Below are 18,267 nucleotides of genomic sequence, written 5' to 3'. Positions count from 1 at the left end.
GCAGTGTAAAGCACACCACCAGGACACAAGAGGGCCCTTCTGAAGCCTCAGTTATATCTGGCTGGAAGTTCTGTACTAGTAGGTGTCTAATCTTGTCCTAATTGAAGGAAACAGCTCTAGCATGGCAGTTAAACTGTCTTCACCTAAATTAAGACATATCAGCTGCAGTGATTCTTGGACATTTTGTTAACTTTTTATTTGATTTTATTAATTATTGTTATTTTTTTGTGATTTTGAAGATAATTCATTCACTCAGTTGCAGGAGCTGTAGGTATTCTAATTACATCATGCAGCCTCAAACCAAACTATTTCATCATTTGCACATGTTGCATTTTTTATATACACCAGATGCCACCAGAAAGATTACCCATTTTCTAGATTGATGTGCATTAAAATGTAAGACTGAAAAATGACAAAAGAGACAGCATTATTCATTCAGTACAAGGTCAGATAATACTCACAAATGCTTAATTAGCTGCAGGGCGAAAAGCTGTTTCCTTCAATCAGGACCAGATTAGACGCCTGCTAGGAGAGAACTTCCAGCTTGATATAAATTAGATTTTGGGACAAAGACCAAACACAGCAACTTCTGTAACTAAAGCAAAACAATGGGACTGCATAGTCGATTTGTAGTAGTACTGCTTTTATTTGGTTGGGTTTGTAATGCTTGGTCTCCATTGAAAATGAGCCCAGAGGTTACTCCATATCCTGTGTCTGCAAAGTCAAATGTAGAAGCACAGACTGCAATGGCTGCTGTCTCTAAGGCACAGACACAGTTGGGGCAATCTGTAGCAGCTGCCATCTCCCAGGTGCAGGCAGCGCTGGGGCAGGTGCGGCCGATGGCGGCTACGACCCCCCTGAGCAAGTTGTCTTTTGGGTTCGTACGCCCGGTAGCAGCTTCTGTCCCCCTGGGCCAAGCACAATTTGGGCAGATAAACCCAGCAGCAGCCACTGGCTCCCAGGGCCAGCTACAACTTGGCCAGGTGGGGCCAGCATTGGCCACAGTCCCCGCAGCACTGGCGACGTTGGGGCTGGTGGGGCCAGCGGTGGCCGCAGTGCCCGCACCACTGGCGACGTTGGGGCCAGCATTGGCCACAGTCCCCGCAGCACTGGCGACGTTGGGGCTGGTGGGGCCAGCGGTGGCCGCAGTGCCCGCACCACTGGCGACGTTGGGGCCAGCATTGGCCACAGTCCCCGCAGCACTGGCGACGTTGGGGCTGGTGGGGCCAGCGGTGGCCGCAGTGCCCGCACCACTGGCGACGTTGGGGCCAGCATTGGCCACAGTCCCCGCACCACTGGCGACGGTGGGACCAGCGGTGGCCGCAGTGCCCGCACCACTGGCGACGGTGGGACCAGCGGTGGCCGCAGTGCCCGCACCACTGGCGACGGTGGGACCAGCGGTGGCCGCAGTGCCCGCACCACTGGCGACGGTGGGACCAGCGGTGGCCGCAGTGCCCGCACCACTGGCGACGGTGGGGCCAGCGGTGGCCACAGTGCCCGCACCACTGGCGACGTTGGGGCTGGTGGGGCCAGCGGTGGCCACAGTCCCCCCGGCGCAGATAAGTCCCAGTGCTATCAAGGTAACATGTAGTGAGAGCTCGGTTCTTGTGGAGATGCAGAGAGACCAGCTAGGCATTGGCCAGCTGATCCAGTCTGCTGATATAACGTTGGGAGGCTGTGCACCAGTGGTACAGGATGCTTCTGCTCAGGTTCTGAGGTTTGAGTCTGAGCTGCAGGATTGTGGGAGCAAACTGATGGTATGAAGCCTGTGCCCCTTCGGATGATAGACAGGCCACACATTGCTACTAATGATGCGTTTTCTTCCAGATGACTGACAACTCCCTCGTCTACACCTTTACCCTGATCTATATTCCTACTGGAATTGGTGGCACGCCTATTGTGCGCACTAATGGTGCTGTGCTCAGTATTGAGTGCCACTATTTGAGGTCAGGATGGGAAGCTTGTAGCTGTGGTGGTGACTAGTTACTTTGATTTATCTGGCATCTGATTCTGGTCCTGAATTTGTAGGAAGCAGAATGTGAGCAGTGACGCATTGGTGCCAACCTGGGTTCCCTTCTCTACTACCAAGGTTGCTGAAGACATCCTGGTCTTCTCACTTAAGCTCATGACTGGTGAGTCATTTTGCCTTGTGAGTATGGCTTGCTGTGTTCTGTACTTGATGCATGTCTGCTTCTGTAGACGACTGGCAGCTTGACAGAACCTCAAATGACTTCTCCCTGGGGGATCTCCTCAACATTGAAGCCTCTGTGACTGTGGCAAACCACCATCCCCTTCGTGTGTTTGTGGACAGCTGTGTGGCCACCTCAACCCCTGATGTGACTTCTGTCCCTAGATATGACTTGGTGGTAAATCATGGGTGAGTAGTAGGCTGCTGTAGTTCCATGTGAATGGCAGTCTTTAATGCTTCCTGAATGTGTCCTTCAGCTGCCTGAATGATAGCAAGCTGCCCGCCTCCAATTCCCGCTTCCTACCCCAAAAGCAGGATGACAAGCTGCAGATGCAGTTGGATGCCTTCAGGTTCTTGCAGGCCACTAGCAACTTGGTGAGTCATGGACGCAAGCCCACAAGTGCTGTATGAGATGACCTTAACTGCTTCATGCTGCTTCTTGTAGATCTACATTACCTGTCTTCTGAAAGCAACTGTAGCACCTGGGCCTACAGATGAGACGCACAAGGCTTGTTCATTCTCTGCTACCAGGTGTGTAAATGGTTTTGAGGCCTAGTGTCTGGCTCAGTGTGACTTGAGCTCTCATTCATTGCTAGGTGGACAGCTGCAGATGGTAATGACCAGGTGTGTGGCTGCTGTGACACAGACTGCATTCCCAGGATAGCAAGAGATCTGATGAGTATGGGGGTCCCCATGTGATACTCCTGACTGTTTATGATGGTGCTGTGACTGACTGTCCTGGCTTGCAGCTCTATGGTGGGAAAGTACAGCTATTGTGGGCCCACTTTCTGTGGCTGAGAAGCCTCTGCTGCATGGTGGTCATCACCCCCCAGGAGCTGAGGTGTCTAAGGCAGAGGACCGAACTGCTCACTCTGGTATGTAGCGACAGCTGTTTCTGGCCCTTTGGGAATGTAGTGATACTTCGGGTGAAGGTCCTTGGATATTTTGACACTGGCTTGCTGCTTTGCTCAGGTGTTTCCCTGGAGGTCATGGCTTTGGCTGGAGTGCTTGCTGCAGTTGCACTGGTGGTCATTGGTGTTCTGGGGATTGTGCTACGTTGGAAACGACTGTCCAACTGTTCTCAAGAATAAAGCTCACTAACTAATGGCTATTTTGTCCCCAATAATGACACACTTTACACTCATGAATCCTTCAACTATGAGTAGGGTTAGTCAGTGGTATGTCAGAGTTGTGACTTCATGGCCCTGGACTGAAGATCCTAGTGAGCTACGTACTGGGTAAACTGTACAGTATGACCAGCTCTCACCAAGGTCTCCCTATGATACTGGATTCTGTGTCCAATGCTCAGGTAAACCTGAGATGCTTATGTAGTGGTCAGTTTCTTTGACCTGGTACCAAACTAACATGATCTTGAGTTGGTTACCCCATCACAGGGTGTCTTTGGCTCCTACTTTGCTAGACAGACCTAAGTCTGTTTCCAATAGACATGTTCTTCAGTGTAACCCTTCACTGACTGAACTGATAAGGTGTCTGACAATTTCACTTAGGGGAAGGAAAAAGCAGTAAGGGTTGTATTGGGTTGACTAGGTATGGGACTCCTACTGCAGGAAATGCAAAAACATGCATTTTCATAAGTGGCAGAATCTGCAGCTTGTCAGCATCCTCCTGATCTATTTCCAGCGTAATGTAAATTAGTCCATATGCTGCCATAGTCTGGTTGCTTAAACCTGTAAACAACCAATGTTTTAATCTTTGTTTCATTATTCTGGACCATGCATCAGGAAATTCAGAGAAACAAAGCAAAACTGCCAGCAGGAAGCTGATTATTTTTACAATGGACCGATGACCTGTTCACCATTCTCATGTACAAGGTTAGGTATAGGCAAAGAAACAGGACTGGTTGTGTAATAAATTCAGAATGGTCAATGGATAATTGGCTCCAGTTCCACACAGTTGTTTAATCAGACAATCTCACTAAGCACTGCTTCACTTTTTCCCACAAATCGCAGGCTGAAGGTTTACTCCAGGGCTCTTTCAAACTGGATCTCAATTCTAAATCCATGCCTTGTTTTCAGTTCTCCCAGGTAGTTTAATAACTACTGGTTCTAATTGGCCACAGAGGCTTTGCACCTGGTTCATGGGAAAAGGAAGGCTGGAAAATCAGCAGGACTTGGACTTTAAAAAGCCTTGGCTTACCTGTTTACCGTTTAAGAAGTCTGAACCATTCAAATGTTTAGATTGTAGGATTGGCATGTGTTCCCTTGTATAATTAATGCTTCAAAATGCAGGTGGAACAGTGTGACAATCACCTGCAGCTCAGGACTTTAATGCCGGAATTCCAGTGAGTGGTTCTGAACCACGTTCTGGCTGGCTGATCGGCTCCACTCTAGTCACTGCTCATGATTCCACCCAAAGTGCCATGGCGTGGTTCAGAACTGTCCCAGAAGCAGCTCTCCATTCTACTTCACTTAACATACACGCTGAGTTTATTTTGCTGGATGCAGCTTCTGGAACGCTTCTGACAGCAGTTCGACCTGCCAATCCAATCAGGTATCATCTTCATGAATATTCATGAGTTTCCCCCAGCCCCCCTGTAGAGAACGGGGCAGAACCGTGTCGTGCCAGCACACGGTGCAACCATTCTTGGAATTCCGGCGTTACGACTAGTTTGCGCCTCATTCCTCACACGCCAGACGTCTGGACCTCAGTTCTTGATCCTGGCAGTGATACCTCTGTTAGCTAAACTGAAATAAAGTCTGTCATTCCATCGCAGTGTCAGGTGGCCGTGTGCCTCATCCCGCATGAGATTGGATTATTCTCTGTCAAACATGGCGATCGCTTCTGACAAGTGTATTTTAATAGCAGCACACATACATTTTCAATGTCCTTTAACGTTGTTTAATAATCACGTCACTAATAACAATTAATCACAAACACGTTGATCCAAAAAAGAAAAAAGAAAAACCACAAACAAGCCCTGCACACGCAAATGGCAAACGTTTATGTAGCTGAACCATCTTCAGCTTGCTTTTGCTATCGTTAAATATATCCACATTTGGCGTGGACTGTCAGCAGAGGCTGGGTCGGGGAGGTTTCTAACCACTAAGTCAGTACAAAGACCCTTAGTACGTGAAGAGCTTGTCAGTCATTCAGGGAGAGCTGCTGACTCTCTCTATGGCGCTCCTGAGCCATGCCTATATTGGGATCTAGCCCATGGAAAGAATATCAACCTGCCTATCAAAATACTTCCCATACATCATTCCTCTTATATCAGGTGACATGCGTCTTATTGATGAATTGCATAAACTGCATTTCCTTTTTATTTTGGATCCAAAGGACATCGAAGAGGCCGCTGTTTCCTGCTGTGGCACCCAGAGAGGCCCTTCCTGTTGGGTGATGATGTTTCATGATGGGGTCTTGGGACAGGTGCGTGCAACATATTGAAGGAAACACTAAAAAAACAATGTATCTTTATAGTCAATTAATCACTAAATTCTTCTAAATTCTAATTCAAAATTCTAGTTTTGGCCTAACAGACTTGGATTCTCTGCTTCTTTCCTTATACAAACAAACACACACCATTACCTATCAACAGGTCCGCTGGATTACATGAGGACTGAGTTTTGGTTCCCGATATTGTAACATTTGATGACGAAGAATGACTTTAGGTCATTAGAGGTCTTATCTAAAAAACAACAAAAATATGGACTGAGTTTTGGAAATTTGCTTTTCAATTGGTGCTTTTTTTGCTTTTCAATTGGTGGTCTTTGGAAACAATCCCATTCCTTTCGTGGTAATTGTATTTTCTACAGGACGACTCAAAGTTGAAGATGTGTCGATGTGAATATGAATACACGTGTGGTGTCTGACATGATCATTTAAAATATTCTCATGTTTCAGCCGCCAAACAGAAGGCATTGAAAGTGGCACACTATCGAAATAGCCCAAACCTACTCAACCGTTCAGGTGTGCGATTTCTCCCATGGGCCAATAAGCCCAATGTAAAAACAAATGACTATACTGTACATCTACGGTACAACCAGGACATTCTCAAAGGAGAGTGATGTGTAGGCTGGTAGTCTGCAGGGAGGATGCAACGTGATTGGCTGGAGAACATCGAGGATTGAGAGGAAAACCTCAGCGAAACTGCTCTTTTAAGAAGCTCCACAGTACACATTTCTCATACTGAAAAAAACATTTCTGATATTGAAAAAGCATAGCATTTTTCCCAACATACATTTGTTCTTCCAACTCAACATATTAGTTTCTCTCAAACCTTTAATTTTAAATATTTGTTTTTAATGCAACAAAGTATAACAATGTATACCCTCAAAGCAGGAACAGCCTGCCAGACTGAATGACCACATACTAATACTTAATATTACAGTGCTTGTACTACCACATGTACACACTTTTACTTTATTGCGATCAAATTTCCTTCATATTGTACATGCAGGTTTTTCTGTATTATACAGATTCTCCCTGCTGTAAAGCATTAAAACCTCGTTATGACACTATACTACCGATGATCACATGATATCCCGCCGTTTTTGTTCATTAGCTCAGTGCTGATTGTTCCTACCGTCGCATTTCACCACACCACCCTTCACTCACACTGAATGCAAAGAAAGCTGCGTGTTCTGACAGAGGGGCCATAATGTTTGTTATGTCTCGTTCAGCATCAGGTTTCTGGGGGGGGGACTGGGACAGGGGAGCAGGGGGACAGATGACGGATACATGCCAACACACAAGCAACCAGTCTTATGGCCAAACTCCCTCTCGCACAGACAGACAACCTCAAAAGAACATGGTATTAGAATTTTAAGTGTATCATTTAAGTGTATGTAATAAGGTGAATGGTATAAGGTATAAGGTTTTTAAGAAACAGGACTTACTAGTAGATCTTAGAGCACAGAGGTCCCAATGTCACTGCGTTAATACAGGACAAAGCAATCCTGATTAACACCAATTAATCAACTGACCTGGTCTACTGCCCACTGTCATAATTAGAGTTGTATCAGTTTCAGTCTGACTGCCCCCCCCTTGCTGCTATATAACTTCCGCTCTACCTGCCCCCCCGACCACCTCTCAAAGATGACATCACTGTGACTGTTACATATGATCTGACGCCCATCCGTTTCTCCTTCCCTGACCCATCTCCCACTGCCACGGACGCCTAGCTGATGGTATGACATCACCTAACGCCAGCGCACAACTGCACTCTTTGCTCCACCGCCTGTGTAACACTGGAGGCACCAGTTTTCATCGCCCGAGGCCAGTCGGCTAATCATTTGGACCCAGCGGCGCCAGGCAGCTCTCCGCTCGGCCGAGAGAAGCACTACAGTGTAACGGAAAACCCAAAGTAAGGGTTCCCATTAAGTCAGTGTACTGAAATGGATTCACTAAACAAAATGTGCAATACAGACGAGCACTCGTGATATAATCGCTAACCACTATGGCTACCAAAACCAGGCCTTCGCGGACATTCTCTTTAAAGAAAATGCGAACCACCGGGAACTTTAAAAAATAAATAAATAAATAGAAAGCCTTACAACAGCAATAATAATAATAATACGAGAAACAGACTGACGAGACGACTCGGTGTCACGGGGAATACTAAAACACGCGTTACGAAAACTGGACGAGTATAAAGGTACTAAGATTATGCTGAATGCTCAGTCTAGCTTGATGCACTGCACTGGTGCTAACAGTTCAGCAGTGGAGGCAGATGGGGGACTGGGGTGGTGCCCATCTGCAGGTGGGGCTGGGGGCTCAGGCTAACATGACAATGGCTGCTGGGACCACACAACTGTTGTGCATGCTCGCTAAAAGGGGTTACTGGAGTTACTTCTACCAGACTACTCTTTATGCTCTACACCAGTGGTTCTCAAATTATGGAGTGCCCTCTATAGGTATATGGAGGTATTTCCATGTATGATGTCGGTCATAATGATGGTATGAGGACAGCCTAGTGTTTTCTAAGGTGGTAAGCGGAGTAAAGAGTTTGAGAAGCATTGCTCTACACACTATAGTCATGGAAGGCTGGGATGGTCAATAACTGCATAAACAGGACACTGTTACCCAAGAGGTTACTCTGTCACTAAGACACAAAGCTAAAATGCTACAGGGGAAAGAACTGTGCTCTTCTCTAGGGGCGACACCGTGAGGGCGAGGGGTCTCGGGAAGTAGCGGGAAGTAGAAGGACCCCTTCGACAACCTTATTGACCTGACCCTACCTCCAGGGATTGGGGCAGGGTATGGGTCACCCAGCTGAAAGAGGAGGGGCATCTTAAATCCCATGTGACCCACCAGGAGAGACCCCTACCCCTGGCTACCTAGCTTAGCCAATGAGGGAATGCGGAAGGAGGGTGGGATTAAAATGGGGTGGGTGATGACCAAAAATGGCAGGAAGGTGATGGGATGATGTGTGAGTACAATGTTTTGCTGCCTGCCTGTCTGCCCTACTGGGCAGTGGGAGAGGGGCAGGTGACCCGAGGAAACCAGTGGGAGAGAGGAGGTTGTAGCGGCGCGTCGCGTTCTGAGCGCCAGGTCCAGTGAGGGAGGGCGGGGGAGGGAGATGCCGACGCCATGGTCCGAGCGAGCCGGGGCATCCCCAAGGGGGGGTCTGAGCCTGCAGGACTCAATCTGTAGCAGGAAGGTCGGGAAAACCAGAAGAGAGAAAGAGAGAAGGAGGAGATGAGAAATCAGAGGAGGAGGAAGCACTGGGGGGAGGGGGTGTAGATGAGGAGGTGATCCAGCAGCAACACAGGGGGGCTACACGCCTGAAAAAAAGAAAAGTCAGACACGAGGGTCACAGATCAGCGCATTCAGAGACAAGGCAAAAACCCTAAACAGCCACATAACAGGGTGTGAGTACTGGTGTAAAGTTTGCAGATAGGGGGCGCTGAAACTCAGGGGTCACAGAGGTCACTGAGCACGGGGGAGCATCCATGATGAAACCAGTGCTGGTGGAGCTCCAAATAGCTGGGGGGGCAGGGTAGCGGCATTGCACTCACTTGTCTCTGGGATGCGCGAGTCCAGTCCCAGTGGGCCCCGGAACCCCTCGCCCCCACTGGGCGTCTTCTTTCTCAGACCGCTCTCCTGAGCACTGTCCACCGCAGCCAGGGCACCACTAGAGGGAGCCACGTCCTGCTTGGCAGTTTCCGACACGCCCTCAGCCTAACACCACACGGCAGGGCGGGGACAGGGGTGGGACAAACACAGCACAGCACATCGGATAAAGCACAGCCCTGAGAAACGGATGCAGACTTTCACTGTCATGACAGAACCTGACGTATATAACCATTAACATAGACGGATCGTTTTTGCAGAAGAAATTATGCAATCTAAAACAGTTGAATGTGTACAAAATGACTGTGTACACATATATCTATGCATCTTCCATATCTGCTTATCCAGTTCGACGTCATGCTCTATACAAATATAGATAGGAAGCACAGACAGGGCCAAACCAACCCTTTTTGTCCTCCCTCTTCCCGTTCTGACTAGCTGATCAGATGGGGGTGTCCTAGTGGCCACTGAGCCATAACTGGCAGCTTACTTTGCTTATGCCTTGGGCCAGACCCAGGGGACAGATGCCAGTCCATCATGGCACAAATTACATTCACACATTACTACAGACAAACCAAACCCGCACTTCTTTACTGTTGGAAACTGGGGTTGGAATCGAACCCACAACCCTGAAGGTGTATTTGCTGAAAAATGGACCTTTGACCAATGACCTAACCATCATGTTCAATACACCTGTCCATGACTTACATTGTCTGTTGATCCCACTTTGGCCTGAGCCTTATCTTTGACTTTAAGGGACTCTAGCTTCACATCACCGCCCCCTAGAGGAAGAACAGAAGAAGTGCAGAAACGTGCTTCCGTGAATTCAGGTAATTGCCTGAAGACTGCTTGGAGAGGATTAGACTTGGCAGCTCATGGCACATACATGAAGGAAAGCAGTCAGTCTTACCTGGCTTGTGTTTAATATTGGTTTTGGAGCCACACTTTGATGTCACCTTACTTAGGTCAGGTTTCTTGTTGAGTATCATTACCTGTCATTCAGATACAAAACTGATTTAGCAGGAACAAGTCAATAAAACTAAAAGACTTAAAGAACTGCACTCAAAGGTCTAAAAGTAATCATGTGCAGAAACTATTAAACAAGTTATTCTTAGTTTTTCATCCATCCATTCATCCGACTATCTATCAATTGCTTATCCTGGACCAGGTCAGAGAGTTATTCTTAGTTTAAATTTTTAATGAATTTCACTAATCAAAAAATGTAATTAAAAGTATATCTAAATTAAGCTGCTATTTATTACACCTGAAGGCTTCACAGGTGAATGCTCATTTGTGCACCAAATAGTACAACTAAACCTTTGGGTTGCTGTCGTGATGTTCCATTTGCATCAAGCACCAAAACATGATAAGCCCCTGTACGGCCCAGTCTGAAATGACCACGCACCCTCAGTTACAGCTTAACGTCTGATCCTGTCAGGATGAACTACTCTCCTGTATTAGGAGAGATTGGGGCACTGTAGCCAGAACATGGGATCACAAACGTTTCATGACCCTTGAAGTAACTGTCATGTCCTACAGTTTACTGAATCGGGGGGGGGGGGGGTACTGGAAGGTAGAAAACTGATGCTCAAGTTGATACTTTTGTAGTACTTGAAAGTAGATCAGTACTGGAACTTGGACTCAGATTTTCAGGTATCTTTACTTCTATGGCTTCGTTCCTTTTCTGAAAACTACATAAACCAAATACACCGAACCACTAAAGTTTGACCTCTCCAGCTACAAGGGTCAGTGCTTGGGCGAAGTGTGGAGCTGCAGCTTCATACGTGCCAGTACCTTCATGCCCACTGACCTACTGTACACGTCTATTTTGCACAATAGGTTATGAGCTTCGACTGGGTGCTTAGCCTTAGAATAGCGCCATTGGGCTAGTGGTACCGTGGACAGGAGTGCCTAACAGGGGCTCACAATGCCGGAAATGGGGTTGGGGTTGTGTACTACTTGTGTGTTATAGCGCCGGCAGGGAAATAAGCCCTAGACTTTAGCAGCACTGCTACTCTGATGATACCAAGCAGCACCCAGGGCCTGCAGAACCAAAAGTGCGCAGAAGAGGGCAGTACATATTATTACATATTATTAAACAAAGATATTTTTTATCGTAATACCCTCCTCCCTTGTTGGCCCTTCATTGCTAATGCAAGTTTATATATTGGAAATGTATGTATGTTGATTCACAAATGAACAAAGTCATTAATAACACACACACACACACACACACACAACTACAAGCATATTCAGGTAAGATGAAATCCACTGCAGACTCCCAGAAACATGCGGATGGGAACTGTGAATGACAGCATCCAGCGTAGGGAGAACGGGCAAATGTTGGGAAGAGGCGTGAGAGAGCTGGGACTGAGGCAGAGGTGTTAGAAAAAGCGGACTAGACTCACAAAGAGGAAAGATCTCAGGCATTAAGGGGGAGCAACCAATCAGGTGACAGAAAATGGTCCCAGAACAACCAATCAAATACATTAAGACTTCATACCAGAACTCTTCTAAGAAACACAGTGTTTTTGCGCCACTGACAGATAGATGGTGCCGACACGATGCCAGAGAGCCACCAATGGGGAGTAAGAACATCAAAGGGCTGCTTAAGACATCTAAGTATCTTTTACCACGGTTTCATTGAGAACAGGCTTGTTTTTCACTGGAGGTGTTCATTTGGAGGTATCCCCGGTTACAAATGAGGAAGGCCGTCCATGTTGGAGGGAGTCAGCGCCCCCACTTCTGGCACACCCCCGTACTTACGTTGCCTCCGCCGGGCACATGCTTGATATTGTCCTTGGAGCCGCAGCGCGACGTCACGTGGCTGAAGTCCAGCTTTTTGTTGACTATCTGAACCTACAACACAGCACAGCAGCAGAAAGGATAGAGGTCACCCCTGCGAGGGCAGCCGGTGGTCCCGGGGTAGAGGGGGGCGGGGTTGAAAACGAGGGGCAAAATGACCTGTACTCCATTCCTGCCACATTAAACTCACATTCCTCTAGCACACTGTCATACAGGGGGGTCAATCATAGCTAGAATCATCCAGGCACTCATGGGTGAGGGGGGGGGGGTTGATTAAGCTTTAAAAAAAATCTTGAATGAAGTACCCTTTGTCACACTGCTACATAAACCATTTTTGCGCACAATTTTGATTCACTGTAACACTGCAATGACTCATTGCTGTGACTCACTGATACGGCTCAGCATGGGACAGGAAGCACATTTTCCGAAAGTACACTGTCACGGCTACTTGTGTGTTAACGCGCCGGCAGGGAAATAAGCCCTAGACTTTAGCAGCACTGCCACCCTGATGATACCAAGCAGCACCCAGGGCCTGCAGGACCAAAAGTGCGCAGAAGAGGGCAGTACATATTATTACATTTTATTAAACAAAGATATTTTTTATCGTAATACCCTCCTCCCTTGTTGGCCCTTCATTGCTAATGCAAGTTTATATATTGGAAATATATGTATGTTGATTCACAAATTCATTAATAACACACACAAACACACAACTACAAGCATATTCAGGTAAGATGAAATCCACTGCAGACTCCCAGAAATACCTGCAGCACCCAGCATTTCCAGCAGAGGGCAGAATGTGCAACAAGTGAGCTGCAAACCAACCACTGACCAACCTCAGGGGAACACGATGCTGGCTTCCTATTCTACGGCGATCATGCCTGTTTATTTACAGATCAAACTCGTTTGAGAACCACTATTTTGAGAGACACTCAAAGCGGCACCAGCCAGGAAGGGCAGCTTTAAATATAAACTAGGGTTACGGGTGGCTGCAGATTAATTCAGTGGCTGTTTTGTAGCTAGAGATGCCACAGCTGGATTCTGGCCGGGCTGCACATAGGGCTGACTCCTCTGTGAGTCTCCTCCTTTTCCCTTTCTTCCATCATTATGGAGGGAAAAAATAGTTTTAGGATTAACACCGTTAAATCTATTAAGGGCTGTCCATTGGGGGTTCATATTGTGCAATTATAACGGAGTGAGGCATCCCAGGACAGGACAGGACAGGACAGAATATGACTGGGAGTTGTTCTGTCCTCAGAAATTGCTTGAGGTGGCATTGCGGCACCCTCTGCTGACTAAATCATGTACTACACGGCCTGGGATGGAATAGTGCAGGGTTATTCAACTCACGGTCCTTGAGGTCCGAGCCCTGCTGGTTTTCCAGCCTTCCTTTACCTGTCAGTCAGGTGTGAAGCCTCTGACCAATCAGAATCAGTAATTATTAAACAACTACCTGGGGGAACTGAAAACAAGGCCTGGATTTGGAATCGAGGTCCAGAGTTGAAGAACCCTGGAATAGTGCAACACATTGCGAAGTGCCTAACAAACTTTAAGGCTGTAGGTTAAGGCTCCTGGAAACTGCAGTGCTGTCACTGCTGCCATCCTTTAACATTAAAAAGCAGGCGGGCACAAAATTCAGAAAGCAGCATTCATAGGGACAAAAAGAAGTGTTAAACCTAAATAAAAATGGAGCTAAAAAGCTAAAATAAAACCCATTAAAACTGAACTGGAACTGAAAATAAATAATGATGAAGACTAAAACTGTTGCAGAGCTGTTTGCTACTCGGGGTGAATGGAAGGCGGTTATTTTAGGAGAAACCACACACTCAGGGGAGCCTGGGGGAGGCCACACCCAAAAAGAAAGGGCGGTACTGTCCCCAAGGAAGAAAATGGAAGATGGTGGGGGGTCAGGGGAGGCCTACCCACCCCCCAATGCCAGGAGGAGGAATAGATGAGGCCATTCTATCCATTCAATGTCAGGGTGATGGGGATGGTAAGAAGGTCAATCCATGAAGCATTAGATGGGCGGGCGCTGTTAGTGCGTGCAGGCCTCGGGATAGGACTCTGTGCCCACGATCGGAAGGTCGCCGGTTCGAACCCCATGGTCAGCAGACTGACTTCACCATCGAGCCCTTGAACAAGGCTCGGCTCTGACACCCGGGACCGGCGGCAGGCCCACCAGTAGGGGGCGGAATTGAGAAAAGATAACCCTATATTACCCTTGGGACCCTGACCCTGCTTTCTCAATCGTATGCCGCTTTGGATGAAACAAACTGTGAAATGGCTACGCACAAGCTCATTCTGTTTTGCATGAGCACAATAACAATAAAGTTGACTTTGACTGTGGGGCAGATGGGTTATATTAGACCTACGGTGAGATTATGGAGAGGCATGGGAAGAGATAGGGCGGGGCTTTTGTGGGGCGGGGAGCAGCACGAGCTGGAAAACAGGACATACAGTCGAAGTCAGAGTGCTACCAGCCTCCGATAATGAAGGTGTACTTCCTCCTGTCTGCCACCAGGGCGTCACAAACTGATCTGTGAGCAGAAAATACTCACAGTTCAGCTCTCAGATATATTCTCTCCACAAGCCACATGTGCTACAGGACATCATCATCCCCACAGCTCTCGGCTGGCATGCCAAGATTATATAGCGCCTTTATTTAGCAGTTAAATGTTAGTCACCAAATGCCCGTGATTATAGACAGGAAATGTTCCCAGAAAGACACACACCTGCTGAAGGGGACTCGCCCAGAAAAGTAGGATGAACATGACAGGGCTGCAGTGCTGGTGGTGGAGAAGGTGACAGGGATGCTGGGATGCATGTTGCCCCCCCCCCCCCTCCCCCCCACAGCATACCTTTCCCCCGCCGGGCTGGTGCTTGGCATTCTCCGTGGAGCCGACCTTAGAACGGACGTTGCGGACATCGGAGGTGGGCACGGTCCCGGGGGCGGTGCTGAGGCGAGGGGCAGCCTTGGCGGTGGTGGGGGCTGCGGAGGACCGGGGGGCACGCGGCACCGGTGGCTTCCTCTCAGGCAGGGCAGGGGCGGGTGCGGCTGTCGGGGACCTGGTGGGACGGCCACTGGTGGAGTTCCGATTGGGGGCGCTCTTGGGTCGACGGGAGTCAGCTGTGTGCGGGGCAAATCATCCCAAAATCTCGAGGGGATTCAGCAGACGCCACCCCCCCCCCGAGAGCTGCCATAGTGGGCCCATTGACCCCCCCACATCACTGTGTCCTATAATCTCCCCACCCTGATGTCACCTCTGCAGATGGGGGAATGTGAGGGACGAGGATCAGGGCGAACAAGCTGGGAATGGAGCGGGAATTTATGGGGGGGGGGGGGGATGGGGGGTCTCACCTGGCGTGCTCTTCAGGATGCTAGGCTTCCCCACCTCCCCTGTTTCGTTCGCTTTGGTGGCTGTGGAGCACACAGAGACATGTTTGCCATTGAGTAACTGGCCCCTGCTGAACACTGATAGGCTCTTCATGTGCCCACTCCCCTGTCAGTCACTGATTCAAAGCATATTATTGGCTAATGAAAAGGCTGGCCCCTCTGTATGAATAATGGCCCCTTTTATGTCCCCCCCCCCTTAAAAAGTCAGCCCTGCCACCAAGGGGGCTGTAAAGCACTGCAGACTCTCTTTCCTTCTGGTTTACACATTGGCATCTACAGTAGTTCTGCTGGCTATTTTTCTAAATGTCCTCAGGTGAAGTATATTAACCTACAACCTTCTCCATACTAGGTGCCCTTAACAACTACTTCACCTACTTGCCAGTACTGTACACCTGCAACTAGCTCATTTCATTCAGCATGTTGAAGTTGGTTACTCTGTAATTTCTCTTAATGTTAGCAGTGATGAAACGCTAGTCTGTAAATGAGATCGAAATACCGGGAAAGCACCACAGTAAGTGGGAAGGGGTGGTGGGTGACTCACCCGAGGAACGTCGTGGGGCGAGGGGTCCAGTAGGGGACCGTGTGGTGGATGGGGACACCCGGGGCGTTCTGGCAGGCTTGGCGGAAGTCGTGGTGGAGGAATTGGTCTTGGGCACAGTATTGACCTTTGGCACTGCAGGGCACTTTTCTTCCTATGAAGCAGAAGCACGTCAGAGAGGAGAATGCGGGGAAAGGGCCTAGTTGGACTGCTATCCTCATGTGACGCTGAACATCATGTGAGGGATATCAGGACAATATGGCGACTTCCAGAAGGTGAGGAAGAATTCCAGACTTTGCTAATCTGGGGCTGATATCACCATCTGCTCAATGGATACTCAGATGTTATTTTGTATTAATAAATAAGATTCTTGCGGATTCCTTGTTCATAGAATCAACACTGCACTTCCTGGAGATCCTGAATCACCTACTGGGAATACTGGGGAAAAATGCTGGGAAAATAAAACAAGCCAGACAGAAATCAGAAAACTTTCAGGAAAAACACTGCCAAATAAAAGATTTAAATGAAATGCATCCCGTAAAGAGATTAGTAATTTTGTCTGCTGATGAGAAATACTGTCACAAGGGGGCAGCAGAGGGTATGGGGCTTCCCCAGCAGGGCTTTGGGTCTAACGCATGGAAAGGCCGATATCTGTCTGGCAGATGTCAGGACAAGGTCCAGTCAGCATGAGGGGGAGCTAATTAGGGACTCACCTTGGGCTTGTTCTCTTGGGATGTAGTAGTGGGGGTACGGCTGGTCGCGGACACAGGCCGCTTGCTAGCAGTGTGGGGGGCAGGTGTCTTGGGCAACGGGCTTTTTCTGCTGGGAGCCGTGGAGGATGAAGTGGGAGAAGGGGATGGGCGTTTATGGGTGGGGGCGCTGCTGGTGCAAGTACTCTGCAAGTCCGTCCACGGCTTGGGGGGCCTCATTCTGCCCGGGCCAGCAGGAGGCTTTCAAAAGTGGCACGGTACCCGACGAACGGAGATCGGTGTGACAGAGACCGGTACATAAAAGAGACCAAAACAAACCGATGATTGGGGGGGGGTGGGGTGGGGGGGCAAAAAACACAAAAGGCAGCAGAAATCATAAAAACTCAAAGGGAGCGGCAGCCACTCAGGTGAAGAAGCCGATCTGCTCATTTGCAAGAATGGATGAATAAAACGATCACAGTAATTTAACGCTAAATGGCATTTTTCATCACAGCGTCCTTTACGACTTATGGATCGTAACATCTAAACATCTAAAGCTTTCGCACCCATTTCTGTGGCAACTTTCAGGGTCACTTTGGACAGCTGCACATAGGAAATTTTTATAATAATATTATTATGAGTTTAGTACAGGGGGGTATTTCACGAAGCGGGGTTAGCAAACTCTGGGTTTAAACTTGAACTCTGACTTGATTAACTCTGAGCTGTAAAACTCCGAGTTTTCACTAAACCCGCTTCGTGAAATATCCCCCAGATCATTTGGAATTAAGCAAAGTTAAAAACACAAAAGATCACAGAACTAAAACAAACTGGAATGTAACACTGCACCATGACAGATACAATTTTAAAATATGCATGTAGCATCTGTTATATACACACTGTAATTATTAATTATTTTTCAGATTTAGTGTAATAATATTTAATTAAATATTGTGTTATTACATCACTTAAGTCCTCAGCTTTTCAGTGTCATCTTTAAAACAAAATTTTTGAACAGGTTTCTAAAATATAAAAATTTTACATTATGGGTAACATTTGTTATGTTGCCAGATACTAACTAATTACCAGAAATAATTTGTTTTTTCTTGAAATTAATATCAGAAACTATAGTAAGCATAGTAAGGATCACTTTCTTGTAGTTAAAACATCGTTCCCTAGCAATAAGACCTGATTCAAAGGCGGTGTTTGTAGATTGGTCACTGAAACACAAAAAAGGCTTTTTGCAATAAAACTGAAAAAAGGTACGCAAAAATAGAAGCAAACCATTTTGGGATATTCGCATGCGGAGCAGCAGTGGGAGACTTCCTGTATTAGTGGGGCAGGCCTTGAGGGGTTTGTCCAGGCCGTGAAAAAACGTAGTGAAATTAAAATATACCGCCATCCGTACAACGCCGATGAGACAGGGAAAGATCCATCATGGTGTTTCACCCTGGATTGCATTTAATTTTAGCCTCGTCATATAAAGTGACCTGTGCAGCTTTTAGCCATGAGATTAAATAAGTTAAAAGAATAAAGCACTTCACCTGTACTCAAGGGCGTAGGTTTGATTCCATTGGTAGTGACCAATTCAGCCCCAGATGCCTTGTCCCCCTAAATACACTCC

At 47.6% G+C, this 18,267-nt stretch overlaps 2 protein-coding genes across 15 annotated transcripts in view; one reads left to right on the top strand and one right to left on the bottom strand.

The window, feature by feature from the left end:
• Positions 1-578: 578 nt before the first annotated feature.
• On the top strand, positions 579-3,297 carry LOC111840103 (uncharacterized). Of its 2 annotated transcripts, none has more exons than XM_023804575.2 (9): positions 579-1,757; positions 1,828-1,946; positions 2,029-2,132; positions 2,200-2,377; positions 2,446-2,563; positions 2,634-2,719; positions 2,785-2,812; positions 2,938-3,063; positions 3,161-3,297. In XM_023804575.2, exons 1-9 carry the CDS (start codon positions 609-611, stop codon positions 3,287-3,289), a joined length of 2,037 nt encoding a protein of 678 aa, XP_023660343.2. In that variant the 5' UTR covers positions 579-608; the 3' UTR covers positions 3,290-3,297. The 2 variants fall into 2 exon arrangements, with proteins under 2 accessions (XP_023660343.2, XP_023660342.2); XM_023804574.2 differs by having other exon boundaries at positions 2,785-2,867.
• Positions 3,298-6,409: 3,112 nt separating this feature from the next.
• The window catches only part of LOC111840101 (uncharacterized), a 63,021-nt gene continuing 51,163 nt past the window's right edge, over positions 6,410-18,267 (bottom strand). For 10 of the 13 annotated variants that reach the window (XM_072699597.1, XM_072699606.1, XM_072699599.1 and 7 more), the window contains 9 exons: positions 16,671-16,907; positions 15,961-16,111; positions 15,384-15,443; positions 14,884-15,152; positions 11,987-12,079; positions 10,131-10,212; positions 9,929-10,002; positions 9,166-9,328; positions 6,410-8,931 (listed from right to left, as the gene is read on the bottom strand). In XM_072699597.1, the coding sequence (XP_072555698.1) occupies positions 8,924-8,931; positions 9,166-9,328; positions 9,929-10,002; positions 10,131-10,212; positions 11,987-12,079; positions 14,884-15,152; positions 15,384-15,443; positions 15,961-16,111; positions 16,671-16,907 (1,137 nt within the window). In that variant the 3' untranslated portion in view covers positions 6,410-8,923. The remainder of the gene's footprint in view (positions 8,932-9,165; positions 9,329-9,928; positions 10,003-10,130; positions 10,213-11,986; positions 12,080-14,883; positions 15,153-15,383; positions 15,444-15,960; positions 16,112-16,670; positions 16,908-18,267) is intronic. The other 3 variants (XM_072699598.1, XM_072699603.1, XM_072699604.1) reach the window with 3 other exon arrangements.

This window comes from Paramormyrops kingsleyae, chromosome 15 (assembly GCF_048594095.1).
Source record: "Paramormyrops kingsleyae isolate MSU_618 chromosome 15, PKINGS_0.4, whole genome shotgun sequence".
NCBI classification, from domain to species: domain Eukaryota; kingdom Metazoa; phylum Chordata; class Actinopteri; order Osteoglossiformes; family Mormyridae; genus Paramormyrops; species Paramormyrops kingsleyae.
This window is presented reverse-complemented; position numbering and strand designations above follow the sequence as displayed.

Bases quoted from the DNA above. Each gene is read 5' to 3' on its own strand.
- LOC111840103 (XM_023804574.2), top strand. From the start codon at position 609: ATGGGACTGCATAGTCGATTTGTAGTAGTACTGCTTTTATTTGGTTGG. The intron at 1,758-1,827 runs GTATGAAGCCTG...GTTTTCTTCCAG, and splicing joins ATTGTGGGAGCAAACTGATG to ATGACTGACAACTCCCTCGT. The intron at 2,564-2,633 runs GTGAGTCATGGA...TGCTTCTTGTAG, and splicing joins TGCAGGCCACTAGCAACTTG to ATCTACATTACCTGTCTTCT.